At 41.4% G+C, this 14415-nt stretch overlaps 1 protein-coding gene across 2 annotated transcripts; it reads right to left on the bottom strand.

The window, feature by feature from the left end:
* Positions 1 to 408: 408 nt before the first annotated feature.
* bcl7a (BAF chromatin remodeling complex subunit BCL7A) lies at positions 409 to 14415 on the bottom strand. Of its 2 annotated transcripts, none has more exons than XM_015975755.3 (6): positions 14228 to 14415; positions 7894 to 7975; positions 7694 to 7790; positions 5964 to 6134; positions 1814 to 1917; positions 409 to 631 (listed from the first exon to the last, which is right to left on the bottom strand). In XM_015975755.3, the coding sequence occupies exons 1-6, from the start codon at positions 14317 to 14319 to the stop codon at positions 557 to 559; spliced, it is 621 nt and encodes a 206-aa protein (XP_015831241.1). In that variant the 5' UTR covers positions 14320 to 14415; the 3' UTR covers positions 409 to 556. The 2 variants fall into 2 exon arrangements, with proteins under 2 accessions (XP_015831241.1, XP_015831249.1); XM_015975763.3 differs by having other exon boundaries at positions 5985 to 6134; positions 14228 to 14414.

Raw genomic sequence — 14415 nt, 5'->3', positions numbered from 1 at the left:
GGAGGATTGAAGTGACTGGGCCTTAGGGTGGAGGTCCCCCCCCCCCGCAGCTGCTGATCTGAGACCAGGTTAGCCCCACCAGTTATCCTGAGCTAAACCACTAGCAGTAAAACAATTAAAGAGCAGTCTCAGAGCAGCGTTCGCGATCGACCTCGTCCTAATCCCAGACCCACTGTTTTCACTCACAGAAGCAGGTCAGTGCTGAGTTGACAGCGCCTCCTGTGGTCACAAAGGGGACCGCAGCCTGGGGTCGGCATTTCTCTTGGCAAAGTAATGTGGAGGACTGTAAGGAAGCACGGAGGGGGAGCAGTGAACAGAGGTAATATCCATCCTCCCTCGGTGGCGGGGGAGAGTACAGGGAGAGAGACGGCCATTCTCTCGTTGGTCTTGTGAGTTTGGGAAGAGAAAAATTGGCAGAAGAATAAAAAATAATAATAAAAAGGGAGTGAGGAGAGCCGGTGTGTCCATTAGCCCTAAATCACCTAGAGTTAATGGAAGGAGGTACAGAGAGAGGGACACAGGAGGATGAGGAGAGAAATGACTCAGCCCAAAATCTTTAGCTCTCCTCAAAGTCCTGAGATGAGGACTCCAGTTTGCTTTTCTTACTGGGCGGGGCCTCCTCCTGTAGGTCCTAGGAGCCAGACAAGAGAAACAAAGTGTGAGATTTTCACCAGAATCCATAACTAAAACATCCTTCTCTTTAAGCGGCTGCATGGTGGAATCAAGATGAGTAACTCCATTTAATTTAATCTGTGTGCTAAACACACAGCTGCTGGAGTCCGGTAAGCTCCAAAAACATGTAAATGTACTTTACATGTGTGCAGAAATATCAGTTATGCTGCTGAGAATGTTAACACTGATGAACGTGTTTTTAAAATGTGCAAAGATCTGCTAAAACAAGACTTCTCTCCCATCCCCAAATCACTTCACTGTCCATTCCTGTTCTCATCTCGGTGGTAACCCAGAAAACTAAACAAATGAGTCCTATAAGGACAGAGTGAGCTGCCCGACTCGTTAGCTGCCAAAGAAAGAATTTGTTCTGTCAGTCGGTCTCAATTCAAAATGTACTCCTCAGGTGAGAAAAGAAACAGTAAAAAAAAACATGTCCAGTTTACTTTGACTCACATCGCTAGCATCACAGATGTTTTTGTTTTATTTTGATCGACGCGTTACTGACCATTAGAATTTATTAATGCATGTTAACCTTAAGAGCCCCAAATACTAATAGATAAGATAATTCACAAAAATATTCTCAAAAGACAAATGGTCAAAGTTTGCTTTTTACGAGTTTATGAAAGTTTTAAATGGAGGATGCAGTTTTTAAATAGGCTCAGTACAGAAGTGTAGCTGATGACCCAATCAACCTTTATTTCTGCTGTTCGTGCCATTCTTTTGCTCGTTAGATGTCAGCAGCGCTGTTAGAGACGGTCTATCATTGGACTGAATTAATTAGGTTCAGTAATATTACACACACAGCAGGAATCTGTCAAAAGGGACGAGCATCAATGTCACATTGTAAATGCCTCGAGGACTATATGTCTTTGGTGCGTCTCTATAAAAATTTCAGTTCAGTTCTGCTGAGAATCGCATCTCAACTCTGGATGAGGATGTGGAGTAGGGCAAGATGGAAGCGATGGTTGTATCAAGTTTATCCTACTCTTTCTAAAGACACGTTTTACACACAAGTGAATTTACTACTCATATTTGTCATTTACCCCCATCCCTTGTTCCTAGAAAGCAGAGTTAAACAGATGAAACTGGCCCCGCCCACATGGTCCCTGCTCCTCTCAGGTGGTCACAGACGTGTTTGTACCTGAGTGGCTTTGCTGTTAGAAGAATCCTTCTCTCCTGAGGACATGCTGTCTCTCTTGGTGCTTGGTGCCCTCTCTGAGGTCTCTGATAAAGAAATGTTCTTACCTGGAATTTAACACAGCAACAAATCAGTCTGACTCATTTAGGCTCTCTAGTGGCACTGTGTGGTTGTGTGGAGTAACTGCACAGTTGGATTAACGGAGCCACAATATGACTGGTCTTTTTCCATGTACAAAAATTAAGAAAATCTAATTAAATGTAATAAATGTTGCCATACAACCAAAATCAGATTCTTACAGAGCCTGCCAGGTACCACATATTAAAAACCAGGCTGTAGAAATCTGTCCTCTTTGTTTAAGAAAGCATACAAACATCTGCTCAGACATCATTCTGTTTGACAGCACGCTACAGATCTATGTTCAGTAAAATTGGGACCAGTTGGAACTTCCAGGATTTATGAATCGTAAACATAAGCATCAAAACTCTGTAAAACTACATATAAACTAAATCCTAGTCAAACAAGCCATGTTACAAGCCAGATAAGTGCTTTGAAACTGTCAATAAATAATGACAAAGAAATGACCAAACTTTATGTAAACTTTACGTTTCCTATTAAAGTGGAAACACAGACTACACTAAAGGTGGTATTAACTTTCACAGCCAGACGGTCCCTAAAGCCTTGTTTCACTTCTGGTGTTTGTCTCCCTTCATAGGGAGCCTAAGTCACGCCTATCTACTTCTGGATCATGGGTCCCCGGAAGAACAAAAAAACGAATGCAAGTCAATGGGGCTAAAAACGCTATTTTCTAATCTACTTGTTTTGTGCCATGGATTTCACATATGATGTCTGTGAATTTTAAAGACACATTCTGATACCAAAAACGCGCTTATTTTTGAACAGGGAGAAATGCTATTTTAGATTTGGTGTGAAAATAAGTCCAGGACTACAAATGCACTTCACAAAAGTGACATCATCGAACCAGACATGGAGAAAACTGAGGGAAAAGGGCTGTAAGTTCAGCAAAATTCCCACAGGAGGAAAGAACCACCATAAATCTGGCCATTTGGTACGTAGAAGCTACTTAGGGGAGAGGAGATTATGTGGTGACGTCACATATGCGACGTGCCGATTGCTGGAGTGTGGTCATGCTAATTATGAACTTTTACAAACTGATAAATCTCAAAGTACGTGACCGGGGTGGTTGAAACACCCATTGTTACTTTTCATTTAAGTTGCAGTACAACATATGTGCGATCCAGGACGTAAGGCGAAGCAATTGGAAAAAAGCGTTTTTAGCCCCGTTGACTTGCATTCATTTGTTTGGTCTTCCGGGGACCCATGAGCCGACCGGAACGGGAGGAGACTTAGGGTCCCTATCCTCCAGTAGTGGCTGTGGTTTTACTTTACACAACCTGGAAACTAAAGCCCTAACTACCGCCAACTAGTGGCTGGTTCCAGTATAAACTCTAAACTCACCTTAGTTCTAATTTTTTCCTGGGTGTTCAGATATATCACACACTACTTTTTGTTTTTTTCTGTTTCCAACACGTTTAGCTGCATATAAATATTATATGGCATAAAACTCGTGTTTGTGTTTGGGTGAGTGGATGGACCTGCATCATAAGACTCTGATTCTTAAGTCTCAACGTGGCAGCTGCAGTAAACAAGCTTCACCTTCATTAACAGCAGAAGGTGGAGACATTGGATCTACACTGATATCAAGACAACACCTACCACACATAGACTTCAGTATTCCTAATCTGACGGAACAGACTTTTACAACCTGTGGTTTTATTCTGAGCTGCAGGGTTCACAGATTTACCCTTCCACTCTAAATTATTTCCTGACATCTTACAGGCTGAATAACCTGTCTGATAAAACTAAACCAGCAGTCTCACTCTTTAGACAAATCAGTATTTGTTGTTTCAAACGAACAAGTAGATGATTACTATGTAAATGTTTTTCACAGATTCATTCAAACGTGTCAGGAGGAAGACCACTCTTATTTTCTGAAAGGCAGTGTTGCCAGGTTTATTTATTTAACACCAAAAGCACATTTATTTTTTCATTAATAATTCAGGCCCACTTGTAGTTACTCTGTTTTCTCATTATCATCCATGTTTACCGCATGATAGTAACTCTGTTAGCTCTCAGTCTGTCTCACATCTGATTTTCCATCAGTTGCCACCAACACTGCATCTTTCAATTACTTATAACTATAAAACACATCATGTTGCCTTTCAATTATAAATTGATGTGATAGAAACAATTTCATTAAACTCCTAATCTATAAGATAATCATTACTAGAAGATTTAGTCACTAATTTAAGGCTATTTAAATTAAGGTCCTGTATTATGTCACTGTCATCAATCTTTTTACACAAATCAGATATTATTTTGTTAATTCAAAACCTAAAACAGATGTTAAAAATCTTATTCCCCCCTCTTCTAGTGTTCTTAATGGTTTGTTCTGCCTGGCAGAAGCTCACACTGCCCTCATGTACCTCAGGAGTGGGATGCTAGAAACGAATATTCAGCCCTACAGTGTTATTTTCTTCCAAAAATAAAATGACTGGATCCAGAGCTCTTTGTGAACAAGCATAAAGAAGAAATAAGGAGGCTAAAAAACCCTACAAGAAATTTTTCTACAGTTTTTAGTTAAATTAAAGATAAACAAAATGCCTTCAAACCTCTAAGTGTACATACCTATATGCAGAAATACCTACAGACAAAGATCCTCTATGGTAAACAAAGTGTCATTTTTACCTGACATTTAACTGTTTTTTGTCTTAATGTTTTTGATTTTAATAACAATTATTTTGGTTTGATTTCAAATGCTGAATGTTTATTTATGGGAGAAAGAGGAATGTTTGAATGTAAAGAATGCAGTGTGAGATGGTTTTGAGGAGCATTTTTGCCATATTGCTTGAAATGTTTTTCAAATATTGATGGCAACCAATAAATTAAATGTATTGTCAAAAAATGAATATTTTAAATTGTTTTTGAAATGTACAATCCTGAAAAAACAAACAAACAAACAAGTATATTCAATCATTGTGAACATGTCATTCCTGATCATATAACCCTCCCCCCTCTGAACAGGCTTGGAGCAGCCACACAGGAAGTGAAGCCATAACCGGGCTGCCAAGAGTAACGGACTGAATATTTGGATTTTTTTTTTTTTGTGTGTTTGCAAATTTCATTGAAGGTGTTGTTTTACATGTTCTGTTTAAAGTCTGGTTCTGTTGGGAAATGTTTAAGTGATGGACCTGCTGTCTGAGAAGGCAGCTCACCCTCAGCTCACTCGGCTGGTAAATGCAATGAATTAGGAGATCGTTTTGCGGCGCTGCTATGCCTAAAGCAAGGAGCAAACCAGGAAAGCTTCTGCAGCTCACACTGACAACGAGGTGCGAAAGACCGGAAAAAGCTACAAACACACCGATTCATCCTGATGTAACAAGTGAGTCAGCTCTTTGTTTTGGTAGTTTTGGTGTTTACATGGTCACAAAGCACAATATTCTGTGACTATAAAAACAATATAAAACAGTAAAAGTGCTCAAAAACTTTGGCAGTCAGGAGCTTTCTGATCAGATAACGGCTGCCAATGAGTTAAAATAGTTTTTTTAATGTTGCTTAAACAGCTTCCAAGAAGCTACAATACCTTCATTGAAAATTTTGTTCAAAAACAAAAGAATAAAAATAGAAAATAAGTCACTGAAAAGTGTTTGTGTCTCATTAATGCCTGAGACAACTGCTAAACGACACTCAAATTTGATCAAACCAGGTTCATACGGGCTATAAAAAGTCTTAGTTCTAGTGTTTTAATCCAATTAGTTGTGGATTTAGTCACACAGATACATTATTTATGTCTGTTAAATGGGATTTAAATGTGGAGAAGGTTTATCATGTTGCTAGACAGAACTCTGGGAGCTGAAGGGCAACACAAAGAAAACAAGGTTGACAGTTGAAAACCCATGGGGAGTGACTGGGGCCACAGCTGTGAGATGATTTTAATTAAAGAGGAAGTGGTCATTTCATCTCTGTCTGCTTGGTGCTCATTATTGGGAGAAAGCTTGCGCTCCATCTGATCGTTTGAGCTTCACCTCCACAGAAGGATGTGTGTTGCAAGGACAGTATGGCGGGGCCTCACATTTAAACCCGTGTGTCTGACCTCTCTTGCTGTCCGGGCTCTGGTCAGTCTTGGTATCGCTGCCGTCACGGTGCGACGCAGCACTGGACTCCGGGGCGGGGCTGGTGCTACAGCTGTTTTCCTGTTTCACTGGAGACGAGTCTGCAATGGAGCTCTGGTTGCTGTTGTCATCTGGAGGAAAAAACGCACCAAATGGATTTCGAGTTCCACCCTCAGTTTAGAGACAAAAACACATTAATTTCACTGTTCAGTCCTCTACTGCTAAATCTAATATTAGTAGAATATCTGACAGCAAAAACAAATGTGACCAATTTAAAGAGCAAATTGCAGGTTAGAGACTCCCATGAAACAATGTTTAGAGAAACATAATAGAAACTCGTTTTAAACATTTTTTTTACAAATACTTAAATTATTTAGGATTTTAGAGTCATTTTTGTGAGAAAGGTTTTTTTTTTGTGTGCCAAAACTAGTCACGTCAGCTGAGGGAGTCCTGTTAGCTCAATCCAGAGAAAACTACGAATTCTAATGGGGCTCTGACACAGAGGAAACTTTAAATGTTTATCATTCTACTTATGATGGACCAGAACCATAAAGTTATGAGTTTGCTGCACGCCCCAGAGAGCAGAGACAAACCAGAGGGAGAAACCGTCGGCCAAAGCAGAGAGATTGAGGAGAACAGCAGGCTAGCAGCAGGTGAGTTAACGATGCTAGCTTAAACTTGTGTACTAACATCACAATATTGTACAGATCACCATCATGTAGCAGACAAATAAAATAGTATCAGTCAGTTAATATTATATTAATACTAATGAGCGTCTGTCAGCTGTCTCGTACTCATTAATATCCGTTCACGTAACATAGTTTAGTGCTTAGAAAGAGGGAGAGAGACGCCTGTGATCCGGTTCCGGAACTCGTGCAGGCTTCTGTGAGCTGGATCCGACCCAGACACCAGCGAGCCAGTTCAGCTGGTATTTTTAAAAGATATGCATGATCCTCTCCTCATGGTCCGCAGCGGTTCTGATCAGATTCCGACCCAGAAAGCTCGCTCGACTGGCCCACTGAGCCCAGTGCGGACCTCCCTGTCCCGGTACCGACCGATGTGGGCTACAGAAGTCTGTCTTTTCAGCTGCACAAAACGCCCTCAGGCATGGAGTTGTTTCTCTTATCTGGAAACCCATGGACTCGATGTCCAGACAGGCTGGAGTTGGTACAGCCTTCACAAACGATAGTTTATCAACATGAAAACAGCCCAAAACTAGTAAACAAACACACTCACTCGATAACATGACCTCTCTACCCTAAAACTACCCACTCTCCACAGAGCAGAGGTAGCCTAGCTTCTAACTCCCTTTGGTTATGTCAGAAGTTCAGATTTAGAAAATAGAGCCTTTTTAGAGGCTTTGCTGAGAAAGGCCACTTTTTACTCCAAAAAACTCTACTACTATGTATTTTAAAATGAAATATCCACAATAAGCTTTTCAAATAGTATTTTTTGGACAGCATTTTATATGAATTAGAAAAAAAATTACCTGCAATTTGCTCTTTAACACTTGGGTATATTAAATTTGCTCTTTGATCAGTGAGAGGCAGATTTGGATTAATGTTTACTGACAAGCCGGAGTAACTCCTCACTTCGCATATTTGATGGAAAACCCTTGGCTTTAATTTTAAATGTCTGAGCTGGGTGACAGAAGAACCCTGGGTGTGGAAGGAGACACATGAAAACCCACCGTGCATGTCCATCATCCCCGGAGAGGAGCTGTTCTCTGGAGTCGTCAACTCTGAGCCGTATTTATCATCTTTACCTTTCTTCTTGTTTTTGTTTTTCTGCATCCCAGAGATCATAAAACCATCATTTCAACATTATAAACCTATTATGGTATGTCAATTTAAACCCCCCCATGATGCCTCAAACTAATGATTGACTCACATCGTCTGATTTGGGCTCCGTCACCGGCACCCACTTGTAGATGCGAAGAGATGTGTCTCCAACGGTTACCCATTTCTTCTCCCTAAGTGGATGAAAAAAAAATGCACCAGCTGAGCTGAGGTCAAACACCTGAACCCAGAAAACCCAGGAGCTCCAGAAGAGAGATGGGGAGGAACTCCTGAGACATTAATACCCTCACAAAATCACACAGGGACACGGTATGAATTAAAAAAGTTAGTGTTGATTTACTTATTTAAAGAAAGAGTAATTTGAGTCAGTAAATTAACAGGTCTAGGTCTGATTGTTGAATAAAATATGCATAAATTATAACTATTAGTAAATGATAACTTGAAAATAAATAGAACATATTTAATGTTTCCAGCATTACAGGATCATTGTTTTGTTTATATTTATTCTGAGACATGATATTTTTCTGTAACTTCATAATTGGGTAATAATTATTTTCTTACTAACTTTATGCCTACGAGAAAAGTTACCCTCCCATGCACCAGCATGATTCGAACCCAAACGAACCCACTGACATGATGATGTCATCTTCCAGCATCTACTTTGCTGCTATGAAAGTGATCTACGTCCATATTGTCCAGATGTCGCAGGTAGAAGCAGCAGAAATTTAATAGGTTAATATTATGACTTTTATAATTAGATTATGAAAACCAGCACTTTTGCCAGTGTAAACCAAACAAGCTGTTTAAAAATCCACACCCCTCACACTTTCTATTGGACGCTCCTATAGAGAAACCTTACATATACAAGTGTGTGTACACACACAGGTGCTCACATGGTGCTCTCGTAAGTATGGACTTGGGCACGTTCAACACAGGTCTTAAGGCTGTGGTTGGCACTAAATGCACTGTGATTTATTATCATATGATTGTTCAGTAAAACTATGTTGATTTTATGATTCTTCATCAAGTTGACGCAGTGATAGCTTTCTGCAGGTCTAGAAGCAGACCCTTGTTCATCACTGATTGTTTATTTTTGTGGACCCCCACAACACCACCATCTGCATGGTGGCACAGTGGTTAGCACTGTTGCCTCGCAGCACGAAGGTTGCAGGTTCGAAACTCGGCTCGGCTGCGGCCTTTCTGCGTGGAGTTGCATGTTCTCCCCATGCATGCGTGGGTTTCCTCCGGGTACTCCGGTTTCTCCCACAGATCACAACATGCCCTATAGGTTATAAATTGTAAGTCGCTTTGGATAAAAAGCATCTCCTAAAGAAATAAACAATGAATAAACAATAAACCATCTTTTGTCTCTTGCTTTCTCTTTCACCTCTGTCTCCGCGTCTGGTTAGAATTACAAAGCATTTAAAAAACAATAACAATAAAGTTTTAAGTATCAGGCGTGGCATTAAAAGCAGAAGCTTTGGTGCTCCACCTGAGAGTAAATCTGTAAGGCTTGTTACCAGCATTCAGACATCAATTCTGTTTGCTTCACAGCCAGACAGGATACAAAAAAAAATATTTCACACTCCAAAAAATATTGATATTTTACTTTATGGTTTAATATTATTATTATTATATTTCTTGTATATTTGTATGCTTTCACTCAAGTGCCAGAATCAATTCATGCTTTTACGGCAGTTTCAGGGTTAGTTGTTGTTGTTGTTGTTATTATTATTATTATTATTATTATTATTATAGCTGATTATAGAGGACTGTTAGTAACGGATAACAAGTTAATATGTTTAAACCATTTTTAAAAAGAATGAAAAGTGAAAATTATGTAGAAAACTTTTCCGCCAAGACTTATCCAAAGAGAGAAGAAGAAGAAAAGATCTTTTCTATAGCGCCTCTCAAGATAAAAATCATGAAGCACTTCACAAAAAAAAGTAAAAATATAAAAAAATTTAGAAAATGTTTTAAAATATATTTAAAATGAGCAAAAAATAGACAATTGTGATTAAAAATGTAAAAAAAAGAGAGAGAGTGAATAGGAAAGAGGGAAATCAGTGGATCCTGAGGTGGAATGTGAAGAATGTCATACAAAAGCCACTTTGAACAGGTGAGTATTCAGCTGCTTTTTAAAGGAGACCACTGAGTCCACTGATCTCAGGCTCAAGGGGAGAGAGTTCCATCCAGAGTCTGGGGGGCACAGCAGCAAATGATCTGTCACCTTTGGTCTTTAGCCTGGAGCTGCACAACCAGAAGGCTTTGATCACTGGACCTCAGGGACCTGCTGGGGGTGTAGGGACTAAAAAGATCACCAATGTATGATGGTGCTTGTCCATGTAAGGCCCTATAGACCAGAACCAGGATCTTGAAATGAACCCTGAAGTTGACTGGCAGCCAGTGAAGCTGGAGGAGAAGCGGGGTGATGTGGATGTGTTTGGAGGACTTGGTCAGAAGCGGAGCACAGGCATTCTGAACCACCTGCAGACGGTTCAGGGAGGTTCTATTCAGACCCGTGAAAAGAGAGTTACAGTAGTCTAAGCGTGAGGAAATGAAGGTGTGAATAACCCCTTCTTTCCACCGGAGCCGTCAGCAGCACGTTACTGCAGCAGCACGTCTTGCTCGCGTAAACTGCTGCTTGGCCCTTCCCACGAGATGCGAAGCAGCAGGGGAGCCGCTGTCACCGACACAGCACGAAGTCACACGAGTGACTTTGTCAGTAAACACAACAACAAGCAGGAGAAAACTACAACATGGCTCCAAAAGGTTTGTGTTTTATGTTCTGTCTGTTTTATAATCGCCAATAAGGCCTGAAAAACAAAGGAGACCGCTAGCTAGGTGATAACTTCTCACGGGCCGCACAGTTAGTAACTTTTTTTTAAAGTAAAGCAACCAGAAGGCAGTATGTTTCTTTATTCTGAAAATCTCGGGAGCTTCGCTCCGTTTCCGCGTCCGATTTCCTGTCTTTCCTTCCTCAAAAATGTCGAACTTGACCCGTTTCAGAGGCGTTGCGCGTAGAAAATAGAACCGGCGCGTAAAGGCCGCGACATGCTGCTCCTGAGACGCGGCCGACTCGCGCTGCTGACGGCTCCAGTGGAAAAGGTTCTGTTGACCACAGCGGTTCCTATCAGCAGCTATGACGTGCTGCTGCAGTAACGTGCTGCTGACAGCTCCGGTGGAAAGAAGGGGCAACTGTCTCAAATTCAGAGCGGGACAGAATGGGACTCAGCTTAGCAATGTTCCTGAGATGGAAGAAGGAAGAGAGAACAAGAGAACTGACATGAGAATCCAGGTGAGAGCTGGGTCAAAGGTCACACCAAGGTTCCTGACGGGGGGTTTGGTGTGAGAACCAAGCTGACCAAGAGAGTCTCTGACTTTGGAAACCAGCTTGTCTGGGGCACAGATGAGGATCTCAGTCTTATCTTCATTCAGCTGAAGAAAGCTCCCGGTGTCGGTACAGGATCTGCTCGGGTGCAAGATCGGCTCGGGGTCCTTCGACTGCCGATGACGTCAAAGTACGGCAAACCCACTCGGCCAAAATGAACTACACATCTATACTGTTGGAAAGAATTTAGCAGTTTCGTTATTAAAATAACGTTTCTTAAGACGTAAGTTTGTGTTTATAATGGTATTTGTAAAATAAGACACTATATTTTATTCATAATGTTGAACTCCTCTTTGAGCACATCCCTTGAAGGATCATAGGTATTAGCAACACCTGTGAAATTGTATTGGCAGGAAAGAAGTGTGTCCTGTTTATTGAAGTATTTTGTGTTTAGAGTTTTTGACGTCTTGTCCATGCGTATAGTTACGCTCATAGATGCTAGCCAAAACTCTGGAGTTAAAAGTTTTCTGGCTTTACTAAAATACCTGTCTGTACTTATTTGATTGATGGTAGTTTTACTTTCTATTAGACTCCAAATGTAATCATTTGGCACGTTTCTAATTCATAATTTGTAATAATGTAATCGGCGATATTAGCATTAGCATTCCTATGGGTTTTTCCATGTATATTAGCATTGCGTTAACCACTCGCTGCCAAATTGCAGCCTTTGCGATTAGAAAATCTCCTTTTGTCACATCGCAATTTAATTGCACATGCAGTTAATCGTTCAGCCCTAATATACATGCAGCTCTAGAGTGTATTTTCAAAGAGGTAATGATGGATTTCTTTGTAAAAGTTGTCCACCTTTCCAACAGAAAGATTTGCCTGGACCAACATAACATGATTGCGTAATTCCGTAAGGTTCATGTTCAGCCAATCAACTACTTAGACGTCATCGGCAGTCGACGGACCCCGAGCCAATTTTGCACCCGAGCAGATCTTGTACCGACACCGGCAGGACAGACAATGCTGCTGATGGTGTTAAACAGCACCTTGGGGTTCCCTTTTGCTCTGGGACACCAGGTGGGAAAAATAGGAAACCCTAGCGTCTCTGACTGCAGAGTTAAAGGATGTCAGAAGATCCTTTAGGTGCAGCAGATGGACGTGGAGATGGGTTTTCTTCCACAAGCGCTCAGTTTTTCTGCATTGGCGCTTTAGGCTGCGAAGGCTGTCATTAAACCAGGGAGTAGGGTTCACTGCAGGAACTGATCTGGTTCTGACAGGACAGATATTGTCCAGAATGGAGAGGCAGTGCTCGTTAAACTGAGAAGTTCAGGAATCTGGGTCATTATCAGAAGAACAGGGTGGATCAAAAGCAGCAGAAAAATTGCTAGCTGTGCTCTCATTAAGAAAACGAGAACTAACCAGATGGCGAGCAGGAGGTGGGGACGCAGAAACGGACAAGTTAAAGAAAATGCAATAGTGATCAGAAATATAAACGTCCTCAGACAAACACCGGCTACAGGATAAAAACAAGGTCCAGAGTGTGTCCCCAGGTGTGTGTGGGGCCAGAAACATGCTGGGTAAAGCTAAAGGAGTCCATGAGGCTGGCGAAATTCATGGCAAAGTGATCAAAGGGATCATCAACGTGTATGTTAAAGTTACCAACAATCACCAGTCTGGACAGCTTCACAGTGGAGGATAGAAAGTCACTAAACTCCTGAAGGAAAGAACTGTTTGGACCAGGTGGACGATAGACCACAGCACAGTAGAATGGGTCCAGAGCCACAGGGGGCATTTGTGGCCCTCACACTGATTTTGTGTGGCCCTAATATGCAATTCTAGAATGTTGGAATTTTATCTCCAGCACGCTGTTCACATTAAGTTCTTTTTTTTTTTTTTGAGTATTTGGCCTATTTTGAGTGAGAATGAAAAAAACATTTAATAACTGCATCATATTTAACATAAATTGATTAATAAAAGAATGTTTGTGGGCAGAAAGGACAGTTTGGACATCCCTGTTCCAACTTCTGTTTACCTTTATTGCAAAATAAATTAATGTAAAAAGTGAAATTTTTAACATTTGCAAAGTTAGTATCCATTAACTAATAATGAACTATCAATTAAGTCTGCTTCAGATAAGAATGGGCGAAAAAAAAATACAATTCAACAAAATTACCATTTAATGTTTAAAATAAAAATAAAATTCAATGTGCATTACTTCCGTGGATAACTGTTTAACTGAACAAAGTCACTCTTTAGATCAACCAAACGAAAATGTTTATAAATAACATCAAAAAGCCTGATAAAATAAAACAATATAAAGGTATAAACTTGTGTCTTTTGTGTTGATCTTCATCATGTTAAAAGTGAAAATATGAAAAAAGTTATGCGACAATCTAACTTTCTGGCTTTGTGTGGACTTTTGGTTAATCACCAAGCAGGCAGAGTCGCGACTCCAAACTGATAAAACTCTCATCCTGGAAACTAACGCGTGTTATCTGGAGGTTTGATGTGAACAAAATGTGATTTAGGTGTAAAAAGGCGAGCAGACTGACGTGTTCAGAGCCCAGCAGCTACTTCCCTCTCCCAACCCCCACCGAGCCTAGTTCTCTATCAGACCTAAAGGGCGACTCAAAGCGCTTAATTTAAAACTCCAGACGGACAAAACTGCTCCAACTCCAGAGCGCCGTCGTCAAATTGTTTCCAGGTCCAGACTCTTCGGTCGTTGCGCTCCGAAAACCGCCGCCTGCGCGAGCAGCTCGGTGGCAGGCAGCAATGGCTTCATGTGACTGCATCGAAATGGCTTCTGGGTTCAACCCTTTGCCGTTAAAACCAACGGAAAATCACCGGCTACATGTAGTGTGTCCCCGCGCGAGCGGAGAGGGCGACCGGTGGGGAGGCTACAGCCTGCCGAGGCGGCTCCGGTGCACCTGAGCCGCCGGTACATCTGCCGAAAAGCCCGTTCAAAAACTACCCTTTATCTCTCTATTTCATCCCTCTTTCCGTCTCGTTCTTTCCCTCTCCTCCCCCAACAAGCAAGCCTTTCTCCTGTTAGATAACGAAGCAGAGTCTTTCATCCTCTTTCTCTTACCATTTTCGTACTTTCTCAATAGCGGCCATAACCCTCTTGATGTCATCTTTCGCCCTGCTCCGTGTCTCAGCTCGGACCGACCTGCCCGACATTGCCGCGGTGGGTATAATATTTTTAAAGCTCGCCGGCAGTTCAGACACAATGCAAACAGTAGAGCGCACAGAGGAGCCAGTGCGCAAGCGCGGCCT

Source organism: Nothobranchius furzeri, chromosome 6, assembly GCF_043380555.1.
Source record: "Nothobranchius furzeri strain GRZ-AD chromosome 6, NfurGRZ-RIMD1, whole genome shotgun sequence".
Taxonomy (NCBI): Eukaryota; Metazoa; Chordata; class Actinopteri; order Cyprinodontiformes; family Nothobranchiidae; genus Nothobranchius; species Nothobranchius furzeri.
Note: the sequence above shows the minus strand (reverse complement) of the source record. Positions and strands in the feature narration are given on the sequence as shown.